The sequence below is a fragment of the Tribolium madens genome, unplaced genomic scaffold, assembly GCF_015345945.1.
Source record: "Tribolium madens isolate multiple individuals breed KSU strain unplaced genomic scaffold, Tmad_KSU_1.1 Scaffold_71;HRSCAF=194;Tcas5.2_LG6, whole genome shotgun sequence".
NCBI classification, from domain to species: Eukaryota; Metazoa; Arthropoda; class Insecta; order Coleoptera; family Tenebrionidae; genus Tribolium; species Tribolium madens.
The window spans coordinates 869,733-896,657 of record NW_025401041.1 but is presented as its reverse complement, the minus strand read 5'-3'; the positions used below and the strand labels follow the sequence as shown (position 1 = coordinate 896,657).

At 32.2% G+C, this 26,925-nt stretch overlaps 2 protein-coding genes across 2 annotated transcripts in view; one reads left to right on the top strand and one right to left on the bottom strand.

Annotated features, from left to right (window-relative positions):
- The window catches only part of LOC123008415, a 181,979-nt gene that overhangs the window by 114,687 nt on the left and 40,367 nt on the right, over window positions 1-26,925 (top strand). The gene's annotated exons all lie outside the window — the stretch shown is intronic.
- LOC123008416 (general transcription factor II-I repeat domain-containing protein 2A-like) lies at window positions 2,451-4,741 on the bottom strand. Its single transcript, XM_044404200.1, has 2 exons — window positions 4,499-4,741; window positions 2,451-4,396 (listed from the first exon to the last, which is right to left on the bottom strand). Exon 2 carries the CDS (start codon window positions 4,357-4,359, stop codon window positions 2,551-2,553), a length of 1,809 nt encoding a protein of 602 aa, XP_044260135.1. The 5' UTR covers window positions 4,360-4,396; window positions 4,499-4,741; the 3' UTR covers window positions 2,451-2,550.

Here is a 26,925-nt window from a genome sequence, read left to right as displayed (position 1 = left end):
CAACGAGCGCCCTCTAAACGCAATTGATTGCAAGTAAATCGCTCACTTTACCTTATAATTAATGCTGCTATATACCAAGTGCATAATTTGAATATGTTTCTGTCACTGTCAAAAAATCCAAACTAAAATCCAAAGTTCATGCAGTAAATATAAAAAATACAAAATCGGAAAGAACTAAACATCTTTTTGTGTAAAATGCTCGTTGCTAAAACATGTGTAAAACAAAATAAAATAGTTTATCCTAAAAATTTCAATGCTAAAATGTTCAAAAACAAAAAGTAACAACTTCGCAGAAGCGAAAGTAGGTATTTAAAACGCCCAATCTTGGACGTCGCATTTCCAGACTCAGTTTTTAGAATATTAGCAAGAGCCCCTGCGCAAGAATGATTAGCATGGGCTGGAAGCGGTGCGCAAATGGTGATCAGTCGGTTTGATGCGTAGACGTTCACGCTTTCGCCACTCGTTGCCCTGCTGTGCTCCTGATACCACGATTTTGTTTGATAAAATTTTGTTCAATTTTACTTCTGCGTACTTACTTTTTTGTTATTGAACATTATTTAATTTAAATCTTTTATTAAAAGGTGTTTTTCATTAAAATTTTTTGAAAATATTTGGTTTTATGTTTAAACATTTTAAGAAAAATACACTTTATTTACAATTTTTTTGCGATCACAACGGCGCATTCTGTTTTCAATCACAAATACAACAAACCCGAGTTTTCATTTTTGATTAGTTATTTTAGTTTTATTTGCGGAAAAATTTCAGTAAATGGAGTTTTAATTATAACGCACAAAAGAATAGTGATATTTAACGTTGAAGTCGCGAATGGATTGTCATATTTTATTTAAATTTCACATTTGATTATAAAATATGATATGACGTTTTATTTTGTAGATGTATAGTGGTTGCCTTCCACTGATAAAAATGGATTGATATAATATTTTTCTAAAACTAGACTAAAAGCTTTGTATTCGCATGCATAGAAGTAGATAGTTGCAGTTTTGATGGACCACGAGCAAGATAGAATTTAGAATTAAAAATTTTCAAAATATCGATGAGTTAATAATAGAATGAAAAAGTGTGTGTAGTTATGTAATTTATTGAGTGTTTTGTAATGACACCTGAAAATGTTACATTTCTTGGACTTTTTGAGCACATCTTCAAGGTTATTATTCGTATCGACGTTAACTAAAATTTACAGTTAATTTAATTGAAGTGTGGCGTTAAAATTCTGCACTGCACGAAGCGTTGTCTAAAACTCCGGTTCGGCGTTGTCATTAATCAAGCGCTATCAGTGCACTGACCATCATATAAAACAATGAACGGCTATTTTATCAGAAATATTTCATAAATTGTGTCACATTTATTATTTGAAAGCGTTGATAAGTGGTGGTTTATGAAAGGAAAGAGGGTGTTTCGAAATTAATACAACCCTTTTCGGTTCAACGAATTAATTAGTTGCTGTATTCTTGTTCGATCGGAAACAGCAAATCCCACAAATAACCAATAAATCAATCAATGTAGTCGAAAGTGTTGGTTCGCAAAAATCGTTTAAACACACAAACAAACCGCCTCTAATTTAGCTTCCGAGTTCAAAGGGCCCAATAAGCTTTTATTTCGACCTAAATTGATGGATCGTTTCGTCGTGAACTCGCCACGCACACGTGCTTTTATTCTTCGACCAGATATTATCACACAGCACTTCAAAAAAGGGATTTGCAGGATATTCGGCTTTTACGTTGTTGCTACAAGCTTAAAATTTAAGATTATTTTATTTACACATTACAGTCATTCTAAATTCCATCTTACTTTACTTGATAACTGTCTTTGTTTTTGATCTTTGAAGGCCAGATATTTTAATTTTCTTTTATGTTTTTATTGTTCAAATACCTTAGGAAACCGTTAAAGTTTGACCTTTCAACCTACCAACCAGAAAGTAATATTTTCTTTTCTTCCATGCACTTTTTTTATTAAAGAACGTTAGCTTATTTGGTTTCACATAGAGGAAAATTCTTTCATAAAAGTATTAAAAGTTTTTTTTAGATTTCTACTGAAACTGACATTTTTGTTACAGAAGGAAAACTTTTTTGAAAAACGAATTAAAGCGTGCTAAACTGAATGTGACTTCACATGGTGATTTATATTTTTGCAACTCGAGGCATCAAAGTAAACTTAATTCAAACTAATAATTGCCGTTTAATAACTGCAACAGTGGAAAAGATTTATTATACAACGTTTATTTTGCTGTTTATTCTGTATTTATAATGTAAAGCAGCGGTCGGCAACCTTTTAGTAGGCAAGGGCCACATAGTGGCAAAAAGAAATAAAGGCGGGCCGCACTTGTTCATACTTTTGTTAATAGGTATGTATGTACCTATATCGATGATATTAAAAATGCAAAAACACAAATATTTACTTTTACTTTATTCATCAACATTTTATATAAATTTTATTAATAAGTAGAAACAATAATAAGAAAATAAGAAAAAACAGACAAATTAAGTCAAAACTTCGAAATAAATATGCTATATATGCGAGTCGAATCAAAATTTAATGCGATTTTTGAGGCTGTATTTGACTGGCTATTTGTGGAATGTTTGCTTTCATGCCTGTCGTAGAAATTCGTAAAATGGCACTCAAATGCTCATTTGTGAGACGAGAACAATATTTATTCTTTCTGTAATTGAGGATTGAAAATGTTTGTTCGCATAAGTAGGTGCTGCCAAAAATTGTAATTAATTGCTGAGCAAACCTTTTCAATTCGTCAAAATTAGATGGCAAACTGCCATAAAATTTAATAAGATCATTGATTTCATAGAAGGAGTTTTTGAAAGTGTCATTAGATTGAAGATCAATCACATTCATTTGTAAATTACTCGGTACGTCGTCAATATCACATGAAAAAGGGTTTGCAAAAATCTTCAGTTTGCCAGAAACCTTCTCGAAGTCACAAAATCTGTCGTTGAACTGATTTTGTAGCTGCATTAACATGCTTTTCATTTTATCATTTTTCCAATGAAAATTCTTTCCAACTTCTTCGACAGCTTTTTTACAATTCGGAAAATGGTCCAGTTTTTTCTCGTCGATATGTTTTATAAAGAGCTTGTTTTTCATTTGGAATGCCTTTACATCTGTGTGCATATGAGAGACTAATTTGTTTTTTCCTTGAAGCTTCATGTTCAGTATATTTAACTCATGAGTTAAATCTGTCAAAAAACCAAGGTCTATTAACCATTGAGGATCTGTAAGTTCTGGAACAGATTTACTTTTTTCGATCAAAAAAGTGTTGATTTCTTTTCGTAGATCAAAAAATCTTTTCAGTACTGCACCTCTACTTAACCATCTCACTTCAGAATAATACAGGACATCTCGGTGATCTCCTTCCACATCCGACAGAAACTGTTGAAATTGGCGATGTGTCAGCCCATTTTTTCTGATGTAATTTACTGTCGATATTACGATGTCCATTACTTCTTTCCATGCAAGAACTTTGCAGCATAACGCTTCTTGGTGGACAATACAATGGAAAAATAATGGCATATCGCAACCTATCTCTGCCAGTTTTGTTTTAATCCTACCCACCAGGCCCTTGTTTTGTCCACTCATGTTTCTGCCTCCATCAGTTGTAACGCTTACCAATTTTGCCCATGGTAATTGCATTGACACTAACGCTTGTTCTAAGTGGCGAAATAAATCTTCCCCTGTAGTCGTTCCTTTCAAACTGCATAACTGTAAAAGCTCCTCAAAAACATTAAAGTTCTCATCAATACCGCGCACAAATATTAGTAGCTGCACAGTATCCGAAACGTCATCACTTTCATCGGTGGCTAAAGAGAACCATTCAAACATTTGTGCCTTTTCCTGAAGTTGCTCGCATAAATTATTGCCCAAATCTTCAGTACGCCGGGTGCAGGTTCTGGCAGATAGACAAATATCATCAAATATTTTTTTTTGCTCTGGACACACCTCCTCAGCCATAACTAAAGCACATTGTTTTACTAGTTCGCTGTCAGTAAACGGTCGGCCAGACTTCGCAAGTATTTCTGCTACCCTCAAACTCGCACGTACACCCGACTCGTTACTTTGAATTTGAACCTTAAAAACATTTTGTTGGTTCTTTACTGACGATTTCAATGCGTTAATTTTATTTTTCCGTAAATCACCCACAAGAAATGCAAATTTAGTTTTATGCTCGCTATCGTAATGGCGTTTGAGATTATATTCTTTTTTAACAGCAATAGTTTTTTGGCATATTAAACATAGGGGTTTTCCCTTACAATCAATAAAAAAGTATAAATCTGTCCATGCATCGTTAAATACTCTATTTTCTTCTAATAACTTCCTTTTTTTTGAAGCCATCACTGAAAGTTATTACGCACACAACCGGGAGTAAATGCTGCAACAATAGAAGTACTTATTATTGTATTGAATACGTATACACGCTATTTAGTTTTGTAAACTCAAGTGTGTCAAATAAAAAAAGAACTCTCACACTTACCGAAATTCAAAACAAAACAGGTAGTTGTTGGTTTCGTACGGCGCCGTGGATCCAATTATATATGTAACTATAACTCGTTTTACTCGATCAGCCAGCACAGTTGGTACACGGGCGGCAATCGTCATCGCACTGGACGTTTCTTTCGATTGCCACCAAAACGGCGAGGCGAGGGCGGGGACGAGTCATCACGTTCGCCGCTTGCTTTCGCGGATGTTGCAGATTTCAGTTTTGGCGCGCAATTAAAATAATTCCGAATGAAAAGACATTTATTTACAAAACAATCGCGGGCCGCAAGGTGGAGGCTCACGGGCCGCATGCGGCCCGCGGGCCGCGGCTTGCCGACCGCTGATGTAAAGTGAAGTGTAAAACGCCGCTGGAAACACTTCTTAATTCTCGCCTCATATTTAAAGCTGTTTAGTAGGCGTAGAGTTTCATCTGCAACATCAACTGTTAAGTCTTTGTAATCTGCTGTTAATTAGTTAATGGCTGCATAAACATCTGTCGCTGTTGAATTCGAGTTTGTGTATTTTTCTTTTTAATATAGAGATCAAAACGGAATATGCAAGTAAAGAAATCAATTTCTTTGGTCGGAAAGTTAACAAAAGGAAAAAGTCGAGCTGTTGGAGTAATAATATCCGTAATATCGGGAAATAATCTCTTTAGTAATTTTTTCTTCGTCGGAGTGAACCGTTCCCAATAACAGAATAGCGTTTTATACTTCGCTCATAGTTTGCCAACTTTTTATAAATTCCCAGCACTTGGTCGTATATTAAATTTCTGAACTTCGTTCCCTCGAGGGAAAGTATTTGACTGATCTTTTTGGATAGGTCAGACACGTAGACTTTTATTTTATAGAATGGGAGTTACCTTGTCCACATCAATTTACTCCCTACGTAAGCAAAGCTTCCCTCACATCTCTCGATCAATTAACTACAAAATGTCTCGATTCATTAATTAATTGCTATTCGAAGTAACGACGTTTCCGTTTAACATATTTAATGTTTCACGTGTAACCGACTGTAAACTAATGTATTTGTCTTGTTTCAGGTGAGTGGTTACATGAAATATTCTTAACATTCCCCCGGGACAACATCCTCAAAACACATCCATTCGTATCAAGTAAGTCATGGATTATCTTATCCAGGAATAGTTTATTAGCCTTACCAAAACTTTAAGCGCACGCCGTCGTATTCGCAGAATAATAAATTATTGAAACGTATCGCGTAACTAGAATGGTGTATTTTGGGTTGCCTAAATATCAAACGTCGCACACCGATAATGTAGTCTTGAAACAACCAAAACTGCAAAGAATAAGTTAGGTTATGTTTCTGCTATGAACTTAGGCATTATGTTTATGTTCTATGTTCTTTCTACTGCTAACATAAGTGTCATGGATAACTAGAGCAGAAATTTAGGAAAGTCGCACAGTACTAATTATGATACATTTCGCCAGTGTCAAGCCAAAAAAAAATTTTAATCAATTTTTTTAAGGAGAAAGTCTTTATCTTATTGCTTACCAACGACCGCTTTGTATAATTTTTTTAGATTATTATTTTCTAAGTTTAGGTTTAGGTTCTTAAACACAATTTTTACAATATTATTGAAAAGGTTCCTTTGTTCATATTTATAAATTTTCTGCAAAAAATGAATGGATGTTTTCTTGTTTCTTTTATGTTCAAACACTTCTCTTTTCGTTGAAGGAGTTTACTATACAGGGTGCGCCACAACTCGCGCCCCAGAGAAAATTTTCAAGTAAGGTAAGATACCAGGAACATGAAAAAAATGTTTAAAAAATTCTATCTGTCAAAAAATTGTGACATTTATTTTTTGACATTTTACATTTTTTTATGTCTATTTAATGATACTGATGATCTCGTATTGTTTTTTTACAATTATTTAGTAAAGGTACAAAAATTTTACCAATAAAAGCCACAAGTAACATTAAACAGAGTTACAATTTAGGATACAGCTTCCTTGTTTCCTCTTTTAATAGCCTATAGCAAAAATACTAGAAAAATTATTTTTCTAACAGAAATAAATTGAGTCAAAGTGCAAACTTTAAACCCTCATAACTTCGGAATTTTTATAGATAAAATTTGTTTAACATTTTTTCCATGTTCCTGGTATCTTACCTTATTTTTTTCTGGGCCGCGAGTTCTGGCGCACCTTGTATTTACTATAAAATTTTACAGCAAAATTTGTCTATACAGGATCAGTCAGAACTCGCGCCCCTCAGAAAAATTTTGATATTTATTTTTTGACATTTGACATTTTTTATGTCTATATAATGATACTGCTGATGTTGTATTTGTTTTTTTATAATTATTTAGTTAAGGTACCAAAATTTTGCTAAAAAAGCCACAAATAACATTAAACAGAGTTACAATTTTGTATCCAGCTTCCTTGTTTCCTCTTCTAATAGCCTATAGGAAAAAACTTGAAAAATGTTTTTTTCAACAAACATAAATAGAGTCAAAAAGCAAAATTTAAACTCTCATAACTTCGAAACTATTCTGCAGGGTGTTCCGTCTAAATCCCACTTTATAAGTATTGGGAGTTGCAATAATCATATTTATTTGAAAATTGGTACATAGCCATAAACCATTAAGTCCTCCTAAATGGAAATATTTTCATGATGGCGACACTTCCGCTTATACCGGAAGTCGGTCTCAACATTCTTATTTTAAATGGAAAGGTATATTTTTTACTGCGTTTTTGGATTAATGGGGTTATTTTAAGGGAATTTTCATCAGCTTTTCCTATACCTAAATTTAGCCGTTTTTGAAATATTTGGAGTTTTTCAAAAAATTTTGGATTTGCACCTTCCACTTTAAAAACCGGTAACTCTGCTATTTTTTAAAATTTTGAATTCGTTTTTTTGGCGTTTGAAAGAGAAAGTTTAGATCTTTCTTTCGGTGTTTTAAAATTTTGAAAAAAAAGTTAACAAACCATAACATTTTAAGGTTACTTTTGTAATAATTCAAATACCCATAACTCAATTTTTTCAAATGAAGTACCCCAATTTTTATTATACTAAATGGAGGAGAATTTAATTCTGTATCGATCTGTATTAACATTCCCTATACCTAAATTTAATAATTTTTAAGTTATGGTGACTTTTTGTTCAGACTGCCGAAAATCTGTGATTAGCCACATTCGTTTTTGTATAGTTTACTATGGAAATAAAAAATGTCAAAATTGTTTCTCAATAAATGTCGACAGTGACTTATTATTTGACAAATAGTGCCAAAATATGGAGAGTCAAAGCTACTCAAACGTAGATTTAATTAATTTATTTTGTATTTATGGAGAGTGTAACAAAATTATGATGATCGTTCTTTAAACAAAAATAAGCTTTTCTCACTTGTTAGCTTTAAATAATGATTGCATGGTAGAACCTATCAATAATAATTAAGTTTGCATAACTTTGATTCTCCATATTTTGGCACTATTTGGCAAATAATAAGTCACTGTCGACGTTTACTGAGAAACAATTTTGACATTTTTGATTTCCATAGCAAACTATGTGAAAACGGATATGGCTAGTAATAAATTTTCTGTAGTATTAAAAAAAGTGCATAACTTGAAAATTATTAAATTTAGGTATAGGGAATGTTAATACAGATCAATGCACAATTAAATTCTCTTATATTTAGTAAAATAAAAATTGGGGTATTTCATTTGAAAAAATTGAGTTATGAGTATTTGAATTATTACAAAAGTAACCTTAAAATTTTGGGATATGTTTTTTTTTCAAAATTTGAAAACAGCAGAAAAAGGATCTAAGCTTTCTCTTTCAAACGCCAAAAAAAGGAATTTAAAATCTAAAAAAATGGCAGAGTTACCGGTTTTTAAAGTGGAAGGTGCAAATCCAAAAATTTTTGAAAAACCCCAAATATTTCAAAAACGGCTAAATTTAGGTATTGGGAAAGCTGATGAAAAGTTCCTTAAAATAACCCGATTAATCCAAAAACGCAGTAAAAAATATACCTTTCTATTTAAAATAAGAAAGTTGAGATCGACTTCCGGTATAACCGGAAGTGCCTCCATCTTGAATATATTTTCATTTAGGAGGACTGAATAGTTTATGGCTATGTACCAATTTTCAAATAAATACAATTGTTCCAACTCCCAATACTTCTAAAGTGGGGTTTAGACGGAACAGCCTGTAGATAGAATTTTTTACATTTTTTCTTTGTTCCTGGTATCTTGCCTTACATTTTTCTCTGGGGCGCTAGTGTAGCGCATCCTGTATATTTATTTGATTTTGACTTATTTTTCTCTTTTATTACTACTTCATTCAACTTTTAACTTTTTTTATAAAATCTATTTTAGCTAAGTAGATACGAGTAAAATGGAAATACCGTGCGATCAAAAAAATTAATTAGAGTAGGTGGTGATTAAAGTCCTTTAGATGGCAATCCTGATTTTTGACGTCATATGTCAAGTTTGCTTTTTATTCGTTTTGAGTGAAATAATGTTTACTTTAGAGCAGAAAATTTTTATTGTTGCAAGTTATTACAAAAATGCTGTACAAGACGAAAATGGTGAATGGTTATTTTCACTTTCAGTTTGTGTGGAAAATTTCGTATTGCCAACTGTCGAACATTAATCGTCGGCTACTCTAATTAATTATTTGTTTGATCGCACGGTATTTTTCTATTAGTAGACTCTACGTTTACGAGTATATTGTTGATTTCTTCAAGACAACACTTCGAAATTTGGTTACAAAAACTTTGATCTTCGAACTCTCTTTTGTGAGATTAACACAATAAGTGCTGTGACAATTGTCGCTGTCGATGAAACTTTTGAATTTATACTTGCTTTTATTTTTTTTACCAATGTTGCTGATTTAAAGAATTCTCTGCTTGTGTCTGAATTTGTTTTTTTTTTTTAATAAATTTGTTTTCTTTTTTTTATTTACAAAATTTAAGTATAAATTTTACTACAGGGATAATGCGTTGCCCACTTGCATAAAGGGATGACTACGTGAAACATAATTTTTCAGAAAACAGTTTTATTATTTTTAATAAGACAGTGATTTTCTTGCCCTATATTTGACCTTGTTTATGTTAAATAATGCACCTTATTACACCACCAATGGTGTAATGAAAAATCTCCAAACCTTATTTGATTCAAATTTGATTAATATTAATTACAAACATGAAATAAAACGTCTAAAGGGTAGTCATCATTTATTTTCTTAGAGGTACAAAATTACAAAATCTTTCGATTTATCTAACAAAACACTGTATTTGCTGTCAAAAATTTTTCAGGAATTATAAAATTGTATCTGTTCTTAATTTACGTCAATTGTAGACAAAACTTTGTGTATGATTCGTGAGCTACGCCAAATTTCTGCAGTAATGCTGTAGTGATACTTCTATATATTTTTAATTATAACACTATAAATAACTTGTGCTGAATTAAAATAGTTCTTGTACATACTTTCAATTTTTGACTAAACAACATCGATACATCGATTAAGTTGCTAGAAAATTTTGTTTTCGCAATAGAACTATTGATTACTCATATGAAAAAATTTGTTACACATTTAATTTTTACTTAAATTTAACAACTCATGAATAACATTTCTCCCAATATGATTTACTTAACTTTATCTTGTTCATATCTACATAATACAAACGTATACTTTTAATAAACATCATATACTGAAGTACAAAATTAGGTCAGATCCCCATGAGTACGTTATACTCTATAAAATGAGCACGTCAATATAATTTTACAACAAGCAAAGATGGAAACTGTTGATGTTGGAAAAAATTAATTAAATGAAAAATTTTAGAACTTTGAAATCAACGAATGTACAAATTATTTCGCGCGAGGTCTACTAATGAGTATAGGTCGTTTCCAATTCCTAATAAAGGTCAATTGAAGACCACCGAATGAGGATTATTACCTAATTTATACTCGTAATAGTAGCAATTATGAATGTTTAGTTGATTGTGAAATAGCTGATGGTGGTCCTTGTTCATATTATTTAATTAAATCGTGGGTATTAAATTATGGAGTAGATGAATATTTGATATGACGTCTGGTATAGAGTATCAAACGGTTTAGACATATACGTATGCGGTGGTGTCTTTTTACACACAAACAAATGTAGATAGACGGATTGTGTTTATGCAGAGTGGGTTCGTATGATTACCCGTTCAATTGCTCATAGTTCAATTGTCATACCACCCACCGAGTGTTCGGTTTCACAGACAATAGAAGACTGATCGCTAAGCTCTTTTGGATTATTGCCATGACGCTCATCTTTGTCTATACAATATGTGGGGTGAGTGTTTATATCCAACTATGTGTTATCTCGAATATCTTAGAATTGTTTGGAGAGTCACTTCCAATTCATGATTCTTATCGTTTCTGTTTAATTGACGTGTGTTTGCACCATGAGGGCCAGTCTCGGAGTTCGATTTATCCTTTTCCACCCTTCGGCGCCGACTGCTGATGAATAAAGTGTCTCCGCTGTAATCTGTGATTCTGCACACGCCCCCAAAAGAACCCTCTTTCCTCTCTTGCTCCTTAATATCCTCCTTCCTGTCCTTTCTACACCCTTCTTCTTCGCCGGCCTCGAGAGAATCGACGCCACACTGCCTCGACCGATATCGGAGACCCCTGTTCCAACTTATTTACTCATACAATCGTGATGAGGGAATAGATAATGTTCTGCTTGCGGTAATTAAAGCCGCCAATTTCGTGCAAAAAGTCATTATGGCCGCGACTGAACCTGTTGGCACACTGGGAGGGGCGACCAGACCACACTTACATCATAAACAGCACGCAAATGATTATATTTTATTCATATTCAAGTTCATAAAGAGTCGATTGTCTAGAGACAAGACGGCTACTTAAAATTACACAAGGCGACAAAAAAAAGTCATGTCGTGACAACTTGACAAGTTTTATATCATTTTGTTCGTCTCAGTGAGACAACTCAAATGCACTAAAAAAAATTTCAAAAAGTCCACACACTGCACTAATTAATTTTTTTCTAATTTAAATGAATTAAAATACTTTAACTTTAAAAAATCAGTACTCCATAACTATTAGGCCGATTTCCTTCAAATAAAGACCATTCTAAAGGGATGGCCTTGCCCTTTAGGATGATATAAAATTTGAAACTGAATATTGGTAAACTCTTCTTCGAACAGTGTTCGAAGAAGTTCGAAGTAAATCGAAATAATCTAAAAAAAACCCTACGAGTAATTTTTTTTCATCATTCCACACGAAGCAAATGACTTATTGCATTCAACATCAGTAGAAAGTGGTGACAAAGCATTTGCTGAGAACATTTTACAAAAAAAAGTTCAGAAAGCTAGAACAAAGTGAACAAGTTGGAATCTGAATGGAAAGTGATTTAATTCGAAAAAGATTTGTTCTTATATTTAAAGCTACTGCTTTAAACTGCTAGATCCTTTTTGCTCAATGATCAGTAATCATTTTTAGAACAAAAAAACTCTTTATTTGCTTTAATTAGTACGCAGGTACTCTTTATTTGTTTTAAGTAAACAAAGAGTTTTTGTTTATTCTAATTAGAACAAATAAGGTGCAATTGACCATTTTTAAGCAAAAGAAGAGTCTTAAAACAAATACTTTTATAAAAATGCAATTTTAAGTAAGATTAACATGCATTTCTCCTATATGGGGCAATGCTTGATTAGCAAACCTTAACTTAAAAAAATCATATCTTGAAAACTACTCGGTATATTCTTTTGAAAATTTGGATTACAACTAATTAAGACTGTTCGAAGAAAAGTTTGTCAATATTCAATTTCAAATTTTATATCATCCTAAAGGGCAAGGCCATCCCTTTAGAATGGTCTTTATTTGAAGGAAATCGGCCTAATAGTTATTGAGTAATGATTTTTTAAAGTTAAAGTATTTTAAATTCATTTGAATTAGAAAAAAATTAATTAGTTCAAAGTGTGTGGACTTTTTGAAATTTTTTTTAGTTCATTTGATTTGTCTCACTGAGACGAACAAAATGATATGAAAAAAATTTTGACTTTTTTTGTCGCTCTGTTATTAAATACAAAATTGCTGATGTGTGTAATTTTTGACACTGAACGATATTGGCGGTTGCCACCTAAACAACTATGACCTAACTATGCGGCATATCATCCACTAGCGTTGTGTCTGGAACTTAATTTGTGAAACAACTTACATAAACAATGTTAGTACAAGTTGGGCATGTTAGACAGTGTGTTTTTCCCTCGACTCTTCATCAGGCCGTTCGGAACGAACGGATGAAGAGGATAGGAAAAAAGCGGACACATCTCGGGGCGATAATATCGGAAATGCGTTTGGATGATTAGTACATGCATTCAGAAAGGGTGTAGTGTGCTGGAGGACACAAAAGTGGTCGACCATGGTTTCTAGCCTCGAGGGAGCTAGAAAAGGACCGGCTTTAATCCCGCATCGTCTCTCCCGCATCGTGCGGTCCCATATTGCACACGTAGATTGGGTAGAGCTGTAATTACTGCTGTTATGAGTATTATCCTTTGGCGAACAGACGGACGATTTATGACCGAAGCAAACATCACAGCAACACGACACGAATTCGAAGAGCTGATGGAAATTGAAATCGCTCGCCCAAATTTCCGACTGAACTGAATATGCTAGAAATACAAATACAAAAATTGTGCCAATGTATTTCTAGTTTTTTCACACTCACCAATATCAAGAATCGTAATACGAGTAGCATGTGCAGCGACTTTTCATTTTTACAATGGGTCCCTATGTTTACTGAATTCATTGTACTTATTTAATATTTAGAAAATTTAAAAATAATATATTTTTTTGTACAGTGCAAAAGAAAAAAATCAATAAATAACATATGCAATATAGTGTAAAGCTTCAAGTTGTTGAGTTTTGCAAAATACTACACTACTATTAAATTTAAAACAAAAAACTAGTATGAACATCACACGACTTTCCTTATCCTACTTATTTGGAAAACACACACAACATGCAAAATTGTAGAAAAGAGTGAAAAAATTGCTTTTTTCATTTTGATGAAGGATTACACAATGTTCAGTCAATGTTCAATGTTCAATCAGTCCGAGAAAACATTTTACAACTATTGGGCGTACATTAGGCTATGAAAAAACCTAATGACATATTTAATCTTTCCATCAATATTCGTGACTACGCGGTAGATTTACTACAACAAAACAAGTTGCTTTTTTCTCTTTCCTTTGAATTAATGTTGCAAGTAAAAAAAAAATTCAAAAAACACAGAGATATCGATGATCAAAGACAAAAAGATCCTTTTGCATTAAAAGTCAAATATCTTAGCCACAAATTGACGTAAAACGAACATAAAAAAAGCAAATTAAAGCTGAATGAACAAGCTATTCGGCTTTTGTATTGATCTAATTAATAAAAATTTCCCTCAAGTCTATGGACCAATAAAAAAGAATAAAAAAAATATTTTTTTCGCGCTATTTCTTACGATTACATAATAACCGTAGCTCAAAAACACTTTGCCAAAAGATTTCAAGACTAGAAACTTGAAGTTTTAAAATGGATTTTTTAAATACAATATTTCAAAAGGCGTTTGTAAAATGTTTTGCCCTATGAAGTTTTTGAAATAATAAGAATTTTTTTCAAGGAGTTTTTTTATTAAAGAGCTTAATTTTAAATTAATTTGAAATAAATATGTAACACCAAAATAGAATAACATAAACGATGAATTTTCTTGAAGGGGAAAATAGAAAAATAGAAAATTTAAGACATCTTTGACATTAAAAACGTTTTTAAAGAAAGCAACCCTACTAAAAAAATATTAGAATAAACACGAAATTCCAAATAAAGAGTTATTACTATTATTTTTTTACCTTAAGCAAGAGTAAATTATTTTCATTTTTCAATGGGTGCTTCCGCCTCTATGCACCCATTTGACTTGTTGAGTTATTATGAAGGATGTTTTTCTTACTTTTATTTTGGTTTTTGAAACGTATAGTTGTAAACTGTTTTATTTTATAGTGATTTATGGAATTTGAAAAATAACTACAGTGAATTAAGTTAAGTTTGCTAAAAAAATTACAAATATGATTTAATTTTTTTCTCACGCCAATATACGAAAGTACCTACTGAAGTTGACAATATCGAACGAATCGATTATCCTCCTAACCACACGTGTGAAAATAAGATAATAACGTAAGAGGTTGTGCGATTGGCGGAGAGCCCTAGGCGCGTCTGGTAATCTGCTGTTTGTTGGCCATGTGCATTGTTTTTGACTTTTATTTTCTCCATCCTTCAAAATTTACGCAGTTTTGTTAATAAAACCACCGACTATTTAAACATAAATCAGCTTAATTAAGTAAGTATTTAATATTAATAAATGCCTAATTTAATAACTGGCCTTCTTAGATCTTTCAGAGAAACACTAAATCGTTTCATGTCGTGGGGTTGCGGGGCCGTGGGAAAAATAGTGTACGTAACTCACTGGAAAGTGTCTAATGCACTCGTGGGGCTTCTGTACTCGGCTGACGCCTCGTCATAAGACTCCTCACTTGTGCGTTTCTTCTCACCTTCCGTGCTCGTTATGTAATAGGTATACTATTTCAAAGTTTTCCACTCATTTTCAAGTTCATTTTGATTTGTAATTTTTCCTGTTAACTACATGTAATTTGTGCAATTGAGAATCAGATTCGCGTGTAAAGTGTTGTACTAGCGCCGCTTATGTAATAAAAACCCATCAGATGAATCCTTAATGGCGAGTGTAATTCGGATTCCGGCCGAGATTCTATGTCGCGGTTCTGTGTCGTTTTTTGTAGTCCGGATGTGCGGCAGTTGTTGGCTCAGATCCAGTGACTCTTCTTCAATCGTATGTTTCGCATCGCGAAGAAATTGAATTAATTAGATTGAACGGGTTGGAGGATTATGTTGTGCTATGATGGTGGCAGCGTATAATGATTTATCAAAATCCCGGCGAGATATTCCGAGGACGAAATAAATACCTCACGTCCTACGTTTCGCAGGCTTCGATATTAAACCGGTGTCAGAATATAAATCTAAATTCGCGTATAAACAAATGAAAACAGACCCCTACGAACCGCAAACAATCGGGTAATAAATCCCAACAAGTAATGCCAACCTACAAATTCAAAACGACATTCTCACGTCATCCGAACAAAAGACGCGAAACAATCGTACTTCATTATCCCCCGTTTTCGGGCCGACGTCTCTCTCTCTTTTCCCCGCGGAAGTGCCAACTGAAAGCAACAAAAAAACATAGAGAGAATGTTTGTCGGTGTAGGCGCGTGCGTGCACTATAGCCAATCGTTTTACATATCTAGGGGAAAAATATTAAGAGGTTCCTAGTCCACGATTGTCAACATGTTAATTAAATTCAGAAGCGAATCTGAAATACCTACTGGAAACAAATTTAATTTTCTTGTATGTTAGGAGCCTGACAACCCTCTCGTAATGATGCCGCGTTTATTAAAATTCATAATAAACAAAGCTCAGTTTCAATTAATTTAATTAAACCATGGCTCAAAGTCCACTTTTTTATAGAACAGGAAGCAATCAACAAACGTATTACGAGCCTTTGTACTCTTTGGTAAATTTGAAAAATAATAAACTAAGATATTTAGTTTAATCTCCATTCTGCGGCTTGCGGTTATATCTCTTTAATAAAATGGTTAAAGTATAAGAATCGATGAAGAAATCTTTATGAAAACGCTCTCTAAATGGGGTGCACGTTCACAATTAACGGTTAAGATCTCGTCTCGGTATTAGTTTGGGTGGTTGTTTGAATTGTACTGGAGGTAATAGAATATTGGATTAATTAGCGTTTCCTTAATTAGCACTGTACACAAGGTAATATTTGCATTTTAGCGACGACGGCCGTCTCATTTCTAAATGCAAACTTGGCCTGACGAAAATTGCCTCCGAATAGGTTACACAAACACGATAAATTTCACGCTGGCTTACTACCCCACACAAGCAAAAACTGTTTTTGCCACCAAAAAAACTCAAAAATTCAATCGATTTTAGACACACTCATTTTTGCATCTTATTCGAAACGAAATTGTAAATGTTTTGCGTTTGTTGCATAGTTAGATGTTATGTGAAATTGCTGAACGGAAAGTATTCCATACAGCACTACAACTTCTACAATGTTCTGAAATAGCGTTGCATTAAATCCGGTTGTTTTTTGCTGAACTGGGACTCGATAGATGCTGCTGATCGGATTGGCTTTTGACAAGTTCTAAATTAGAGAGATTTTAACCGCATTCGCATCAGAGTTTGCCTAATTCGTGACAATTCATGTATTAAATCCTCTCTTTCAATAAAACAAAAAAGTTCTTCAATTCGAAGAAGGGAGCGACGAATCAAAGTATAAGTAGTGAGTAATCCTCATCGATCTGTCTTCCTTTTACAAACGCCGGGGAAACACAATGGTATTTAAGACGACCAGAGTTCTTTTCACTTTTTTTTTGAAACTGTGTAAGCGGATGAAGCGCAACCAGATTTTCAACGGAAACGACAGATTAAACACTTAGACAAAACGGACCTAACCGGCTGGAATAAGCGCGGAAAGGGGAGCGAGCTTTTAGCCAAGGAGATTTTTGCGAAAGAAAAGCTTTTTATTTTTCATTTTCATAAATACATTGTTTTTCTAATCAACATCTAAGTTAAAAAAAAATAAGGTCCAGCCCGGCTCTTCGTAGTAGATATATGTATTTTAAAGAACTGTTTTACAGCTTACAGATCCTCTATTATACAACATTAGTATCATCTTCAGGGTAACAATTAAAATAAAAACTAAAAACAATTGCAGCAACTTATACAAGATTTCGTAACACCAAAAGATGAATTTGTGTTACGGTTGCCGATGATTTGTAGGAAAGTAGTAAAAAACGCTGAAATCTTGTCGTTTCGGTTGCATTTATAATTGTGATCGATATAGTCTGAAAGTTTGCCCTACAGACCAAGGCTCCACTGTTAGAAACCACAACAAACGGACCATTTTGTGCGACGTTATTGAGTCGGCACCATGTCTGGAAACCGTCCAAAGGCATTATCCACAGATTCCCTATTGGAAATCGGATAACCGCCTTAACACGTACACTCATAATCATAACGTTCTGAGATACTACCGTCCTGCTTTCTTTTTAATATAGCACCATAAGGTCGTTCGGTCATTTTTTCTCTCTTAGGTAAATAATCACACGGTTTAGTCGAGTACTTTAGTACTCGGCTAGTTTTTCCGGCAGGGAACGGACGACCATAAAGAATATAACGATGATAAAGTGTTCACATTTTACTTGGCATGATTTATACGGAGCCGTTTGCTTAAAAAACTTCAAACATTTCCTTTAATGCTACCAAAGACGATATGGATCACGTGACTTTGTTACAGACGTTTTGAGTAAATGGGTAGAATACCATTTTCAGGTTATTGTTTTTGCTAATAAAAAATTGGGAGTGTTTACACACTTTACATCAATGTTTCATATTGCTAGTTGAATATTTATTGATTTTGAACATTACAATACAATAATGTGCAAAATTGTATAAAATTATTTATTTCAGCTCACTTTATACTTTAAATGTATTTGACAATATAAATCTCATTTGTCTTTTATCAATCATCATTGGCGGGAAGGACAATTTAAATAAATTGAGCTACAAAGAAAAGTATACTGAAAAGTATGGTAACAAAAGTTAGGATAACAATAAAAGATATTTAATTATGTATACAGGTAGTTTTGAATCAATAGGCAAAATTTTACAGGGTGTTAAATGATGACATACACAACAAAAAGTTTTAATAAACTTTTTTTGCAACTCGCACCAATTTTGTGTTAACTCGCTATGTACAGAGTGTCTCAAGTTTTAGGGCCGGCGTAAAAATAAAGATTTCTACCTAACGGTAGAGGATTATATAGATTTCAATTTGATGTTTTAATATTATTCAAAATTTTTAGCATATGTCAGTGAGAAACTCAATTTGGAAAAAAAAATTAATTAGAATCTTTTCTACATGATATAATTCCTTGATTTTATCTAATGGTAACTGTGAAAATAGAATAATGTAAAAGTTGAAAGATTTTGAGTAATTAACATTTTAATATTAAAAATTGGGTATTTTGGTAATTTATGGCCATGTTTGAGATGATGTGCTGCTAATTCATTGACAATAGAGATCGCGACTTATTTATTAATTGTATTTTTTTCTCAGTAACACTGGGAATTACAAGTTTTGTTGTATACCAGGTGAATAAAAAGTATGGAACCAAACGTTTTTTGCTTAAACTATTTATTTTTTGTAAAAACTAATTGATAAATGATAATGTACTATCAAAATGTGATGTTTTATGAAAAATAAAATTTTTGGCCATTTAATTTTGTTTTTGAGTACCTACTACAATTTTTTTTTTAAATGGCAATCCACGATAAAACTATTTTTCTCATGAAGATTATAATTTACAACTATCCACTTTATATTAATTTTTTTTTTTTGGTATAAATTCCAATTTTGACATAAAAATCGCATAACTCAAAAATAAAACAAAATTTCCTTCTTAAAATACGATCACATTTTTTAGATTAGTTTAGTTCATATTAATTATTATTTTCTATAGGAAAATGATTAAAAAACCGCTTGCTTGGTTACATACTTTATATTTACCCTGTGTCATTATTTAACACTGTATAATTTTGCCTATTAGATGTTTCAAAACACCCCTCTGTATAACCCGTTTCGCTTTGCCATTTTTTAAACAAATAAATGCTAAACAATTGTCGGTGGACTTTTTGTAAATTTTTTTGCATGGTGACTTTAGTATAAATAAATAGATTTTTTTAATATTGTGTTATTTAACCCTTTATTTTTAATAAAGAATGAAAATCGTGCACTTTACGGTTCTGATTTTTGTGTAGCTGTCCATGGAAATCGCTCATTCATCCGTTCCAGGTTTGCGGTGTAACGTCGGGAGCGTTCCAAGCGGTAATGCAATGTTCATTATTTGCCCTCTAGCCAATTCCGGTATTATGGATAGTTCCGTTCTGGTTTTAGGAATGGGTTTATTGGCCATTTCTCTGACGTCCGGCCAATCATCCCTCGACATTTCACTAATTAAAACGGTCTTACGTTTAATATTAAGTGTCACCGCATGATCCTTTTTTTTCCTTATTTTCTAAAAGGTCGCTGTCAGTTCTTTATTTCCCTAAGGAAGTGAACCTATCGGACGCCGGTATTTGTTCTCTTTGTCACTTGCAGATATTTTAATCAAGTCGGAGACAGGATTTGTCGAAAATTTAGGCAAGACGATTTTCGGCCATTAGGTCGAAATGCTTGGAAGGATCAATTACAGGAAGAAAAAATATACACACCTACACACACATAGAGAGAGAGAAAGAAAACTGGCGGTTTACCGCCCTCTATAAAAGACGCGAACGCTTCGAGATTTCCAATAAGCGAGGCATTAAGTGGCATTTTCTGTATTGCATTTCAGGCCGAGTGTTAGCACGTTCACTTCGTCACCAAGCAACATGCACGAGGAGACACAGATCAATTTTTCTGTATGTATTGTGTGGTGCTTCACTTTGTAAAACTCAACAAGGTCAAACATACACTCTAGAATTTAACAAAAATAATTTCACTGCAATTGAAATTAAATGTGATTTGATATTATAACACTTTAATTTACTATCAATACGTGTAATTGGTTAAAATAGCACAAGATACACTCACTGAAATTGAATTTTGAAAAGAAATTATAATTAAAAGATCTTAAGTCCATTTTTTTAAACAATTATCAATGTTTTTCTTCTTCTTGGATCTTCTTGGTATGGAAACGATGAACAAAAACACGATTAGCCCGTCACACCAAACTTTTATTTTAAATTAAAATAAAAGTTTGGTGTGACGGGCTAATCGTGTTTTTGTTCATAATTATCAATGTCAAAGTTCTCTCAAAGACCAGACTGTACCACCCTAAAACCTTTCTTTTCGGACCAACCGTATATTAAAATCTCCCTAGATTAGGTTTGAGATTATTTTAGTAATTTTTAGATGTCAGAAAAGTTTCAAGTGTAAGTAAATTTTTTACCAAAAGACAAGACATAAAGACTAAAGGACACGGAAAAATGCACCTGCTAAACGGAAAAATGTATTTAATGGATAGTATAAATTTTTACTCATTTTCAGAGTCTGAATCAAAATTTTCAGACCACCAATCGTCTTCCGAATATGATTCTGCAGAATCTTGAATCATTATTGGAGGAATATAACAAAATGCTGGATCAGTCTTGCAATTTATTGGAAGGCGTACTTTTTTAGGCTGTTTTACACAGCCAAAATTGTCAAATTTGTGAAGAATTTTAACATGATCGGTTTTTCTGTCTACATACAGGATGCCCCAGCGAGTTGAAAAAGTCCATTAGTGACCTTTAAAAAAATGTATAGGACATTAATATATACTAATCTAGTGCATCACCTAAAATTATTTTCAACGATACAACATGTCCCAAAAATAAGTTACGATAAAAACTTGTGTTTTTTTTTAAATGAATCACCGTATGTTTCTTGGCATTTTAGGATGTAGCATTTTAAAACAATGTTTTTACGCTAAACTTTTATTAGTCGATTTCGCTTAGTTGACGGTTGTTTTGACGAAAATAAACTTTTAATTACTAGAATTGATAAATAAATAAATTTAACATTTAATTTTAATTGTAGCAACAATGCCTATCAATATCTGAGCATTGTCGATACTAAGGCAACCATAGTAAAAACACCGCGGATAACTTGTCATTATAAATACTGAAATTCGAATTATTTTATTGTAAAAATAAATAGTGGATTTAATTTAACACAAATGTGATTATTAAGTGATATTTCTTCCATCTCTTGTACAACTGTGCACTTTTGGCTACTGAAATAATAGTAACTATTTTTTTTAATGTTTAACGTTAAATATCTTTTTAGTTATTGATTATGAACACCTAAAAGTAATAATTTTAGAAAGACAATTTAATAATCTTTTAAATGCAAAAACAATACATCGAATGTTCCATTTAATTTTTTTAAGTTATTGAACTTTTAACAAACGCCTTCAATTTTTATCTTTGTAAATGCAACACACTAAAAAAAATGCTACAACCTTATAGCTTGTACCTTCTTCTTTGTGGTAGTAAAAAAATATTTTTAGATGTGTTAGTTTTTGTGTAATAAATTTTTAAAAACTGCATGTTTTTGTCGAGAAAACCTTCTTATTTTAAAAACTATGCAAAATTGACCAATAAAAGTTTAGGTTAAAAATATCGTCATAAAAATCTACATCCAAAAAGGCTAAGAAACATATGGTGTTTCATTAAAATAAACACAAGTTTGTATTGTAACTTATTCTTGAGACACGCTGTATAGTTGAAAATAATTTTAGGCGATAGACTTTCAACTCGCTGGGACACCCTGTATATTTATACAATCTAATCATAGTTATTTGTTGTGTTAGGGTCCAGATCATTGCTTCCGGAAACTCATTTTTGTAAACGACTTTTCTTGAGATAAAACACAATTTTACAATAATTTATTGGAACAATTATTATAATTCAATTTCCTCGTACAAGAGCTAGACTAAATGGCTAGACTAAGACTGAATGGTTATCGTATTAATTTCGTCAAGAATACCAGGAACCACAAAAAAAGTATTTCGCAATAGTTCCGTTCTAAAAGGGTTCTGTTTGGGGCAGCGTATTCCTGCCATTCGCAACGTCACAGAAATAATACCAACCAATTCCACCTTCACTATTTTATGCGTCCTTTACGTTGTACTTTTTATTTTAAATTTAAAAGTGATTGCGCCTTTATAACAAAACGCCTGACATACAATTGACATTTTACGTTACCAACATAATAACATGTGACTGATACCAACATGACAATACTTCGACAATTGTATAAAAAATGAGATATATTATTTTTCTTTTTTTTCAAGGCGTCTATAATAGTTCCTTCATTGTATGTGTGGGTGGTTCTCATCTTTTGTTTCGTACCTAAATCTTGTTTTATACTGGAACCTGATATTTTACTCGTGCCATTTATTTATTTATTCTTGTTTTGTGTTTTTACTCTTTTGCATGTTTTCGATTTTTCTAAATAATGTTATTAATAATGTGTTTGTTGAGTTAGTTATTTTCTGTCCGCCTTGCTTGTCTAACAACATTATTACTAAAGCGAGCTAATATTTGCGAAAGACATGTTGATATATAAATGGAATTAGTGTCTTTAACGTCGTGACAACATCATGTTTGATGAGACATTTGAGCCTTTAATGTAATAAGTTAGGGGCGAAAGGATCTCAGAGGTGGCTATAAACGTAAGAAACACTTTACCCACAAACTACCATTAGCATGATTGTACGTAAGGACTAAAGTCCGGGATGGCTTTATTAAATTTTCACGTTAAAATGGCGAAGATTGCGTCCTGTTCTTTTCCCCTTGCAACTTAATTGGCTCAAAGAAGAGGTCGGTCGAGGCCGACGCGTGCTCGACGCTTCCTTAACAAACAAACGGATATTTCTTCGCTTCGACGTACAATAATTAGCAATCAGTTACAGCGTAATAAACAAAAAGAAAACGGAAATTGAGACGTTATGTTCGTTGTATAGTTACGGAAACAGCACAATACATTTTTCAAGTGGGCGATGCGTCTTTATGATGGTATTGTGTAGTATAAGCTTTTACGTAAATGTAGACGTTTCAACAGAAAAGGTTTTGCCTACGTTTTGTATATACGTCAATTTAGAATATGCTAATGGACTCTAATACAAAGTCAAGATGTATTACCTACCGATGCCCTAACAAAGTACGTTTGAACCGCTATGAGCTCTTCAACAAAAATAAAAGAACGCCAGTTCTTTATTTGTTTTAATGCACTAAACTAATAAGAAGATATACATTAATAATACAAGAAATGTACACACAATGTGCCTCTGATTTCTTAATTTTGTTTACACTGCTGACAAATAGAAGATTACTAATACATTGTAATAATGATAAAAATGTGATTTGAAAGCCATTTGGAGTCGAAAGGTTATTAATCATAAATTGAAATTAGTAAAAAGATATTTTTGTAGATTTATTATTATCTTTTTTAAATTTTCCGACAACTTACTACAACCACAGATAGTCGAGTCAAATTAGACAAATGGGTGGAAAAAATTCCTAGAGAGTTGGATTTTTTTTAACGCTTTTTTTACACTTGGGTAGGCATATATCAAAATCACTCCTATCGGTTTTTACCCTCTTACCAAAATTAAATTTGAAAAAATTTCCTACAAAAATGGTCCTTTGCATTTTTGTTGTAGGGCTGACAAATAGTATATTACATCACAAGGTAGAGACGAGGTTTAATGTAGCCGAGCTGTTTGTTTCTCAAGCATCAAGGGAAATCATAAATGCGACGCTATAAAAATCTTCTCTACCATGTTTTATATAATATTTTTTGTACTACTAGCATATTTATTACCTAGAAATACTTTTTGACATGTTGCCTCAGACGTAACATGTTGTAATTCACTACTATTATTTTTGTTAATTCACTATTACCTACATTAATTAATTACTTACCTGAGTTATTATCTTAATTTGCAAGTATTATTTTCTTCTTATCGTAAATGAGGTTATGCTATTTTTGTACTTCTGCAACTATTAAAGGAATTTGCTAACTGCATAATATGAAATATTTGTTAACATAACAAAGAAACTCCAAAGAAAAGAGGAAATGTGTTAAAATTTGTCCTACTATCGGTAGGATTTTAACATGAAATAAACACATTTGTTGTTTTGACAGTTTTGACATAGATAGAAGCATTATAGTTGGGGTTATTCTGATGTTTTTAATGAGGAAATTTAAGTCTTTTTTATTAGATTTTGCATTAATTTCATCTCGTTAGTAGTTCTGATGGTAATAGTTTTCAATAATAATATTCTAGAAATATTTGTATCAATGTAATACCTTCCAATCTCGACATTGACCCACCTCTAATGCATTATAGCCCTTGGTTTATAATGAAAATAATTATTGACTACTAGGAGAGCAAAACAACTTTACAACTTCTCGACAAACTAAATAATGGTATCTTTTACAGCTAGTAGTGAAAAGAAAAAATATTATTTAAAAAAAGTGCTTTATCCGCCTTTAAAACAGAATTAGTCTTGTGATTATAAAAAAACTGTCAGTAAATTAAATTTATTGGGTTTACTCTGCTACAAAAATCAGTAACTACTACTTTTTTTATTTTAGCGCTCCTTAAATTTCTTAAAACCTTTTGTATTGTGCGTTTACAGTCGAAGGGGTGAGTAGATAAAGCTGTTATGTAACATTTTTGAAAACTGATATTTTTTTAAACATTTTTTTTCGCAATATTCTTTTATTAAAAAAGACTTTTAAGTCTTGGTATTTGGAATGAAATTACCAAATGCTAAAGGTGTTATGTACAACTTGGATTGTCGAATAAACAGTGGATAAAGATGTTAAAGTAACATTACACCTTTATCCAATACCGCAAATGAGGAAGTTCGGAAATGGTAAGTTGTTTGCACACATTTGTAGATCTGCTTAAAAATGAAGTCAGTAAAAATATTGAACATCTTATTGTGTGGTCAGACTCTTGTTCTGGTCAGAACAAAAATTTTAATATGATCTGTTTTTATTAATATATCGACTCTACCAACGAAAACTATAGTAACTCATAAAAATTGGTTTTGAGTTTCGATGGCTTATGTAGGGCCCAAAATACAAAAACAATGAGAAAAAATTTCTTTGAATAAATAATATTATTACCAAAACTTCGACCCTCAGCAATTTTTGAATTAAACAATTCCTTGATTTTTTATTAGATTTTTTATTAACAACCAAAAATCCAATGCAATTTTTCTCAAAACTGTTAATTTTGAGTTACTATAGTTTTCGCTGGGAGAGTCGATAGGATACTTAAGGGTTGGTTCAAAATTATCGACTATAAGTTTTCGGAAGTAGGGCACTCGTACTTAGATTCAGATCGAGACTTTGGCAGAATTTAAAAAACTTTAGGGAAAAACGAAAAAATCCACACTCCAGATCTGTATAGAGACCTAATTAGAAGTTCTAGTGGAAAAAAAATCAGTTGTTGTAAATATGGAAAACCGTTTTCGAAAAGTCGATGAACTAACTTCAAGATTACACCTAGTAAACAAGAAAAAAAATCTTTTAAATGAAAAAGTTAATTTTCTGAACAGCATAAAGTGGATCAGGTCAGAAGAGTACAGAAGTTATCTGTACAAAACACGTTTGGATGAATGCACTGCATTTCAAAAGCAATATTTCTAGAAACATGAGTAGTGAAAACCTAACTTTAGAGAGAGTAATTGGTAAAAATGGAAGTTTATCAGCAAAGAAAACTTTCAAATTTATGCGATCAAATTGCTTACATGCATGATGAGTACAAGTGGTTTTATGAAAACATTTAACGCGTAGATGTTAGTAGCATTAGTTGCTTAAAAAGAAGAAAAAGTAATTGATAATAATTAATATGAGACTTTTTTATATTGTGTCATTTATAATTGCTTTGTTAAATTTGAAATATTTTTATAAAGCAATAGTTATCAAAAAGTTTATATTAGTAAATAAAGCTTTTTTTTGGTACATAACACTTCTATCAATTTTTTAATAATATAAACTAATGCATTATAGTGGATGAAGGGGTTATGTAGATTTGACCATTCAAAAAATAAAAAACACAATTACGTAAGTTTTTTTTATAACAAGAAAACAATATCCACATAGGCCTTTATACATATATCATATGATTTTGTCTACCAAAAACAAATTGGAAAAAAGTACCAGCAAATTATATTAAAATGCTTATAACTCCAAACATAGGTGAATGCACGTGACACCTTTATCCACTCACTTCTTCAATCGTTATTTTTGCAGAATTAGCAGCTTTTTAAAATTTTTCAGAAAACTAGAAAATCTTTGTACTGTTTGTAGATTTTTTGTTACTATAATTTGTTTCATTAATTAATAAAAAATAATATTAAAGTTGCTTTTAGATTAACTATGTAAATGGTGGTTATGTGAAAAGTTGGTTTGAAAGAATCTAAAAAATAGAATTTGTAATTGAGGTGTGACCCAACCCTTTCTTATCTCTGGATGTGTTTGTTGGTCGGAAGCACGAATATCTAAAGTAGATTTGCTTTGAAAATAAATTTAAATGTTTGCGTTGATTATTATTATTGTTATAACAGTTATTAAAATGTCCTAATTTGGCTCCGGCGGGTGTGCCATTCCGATCGTTCCGATCATTAACCGGTTATCCTTTCTAAACCGCATTTAATTATGTATTATTATCGTTCTTCTGGTGGTGCGTCATTATCATGGTGTGTATTAACCCTCGGGC

Coding starts and splice junctions, on each gene's coding strand:
- LOC123008416 (XM_044404200.1), bottom strand. CDS start 4,359: ATGGCTTCAAAAAAAAGGAAGTTATTAGAAGAAAATAGAGTATTTAAC.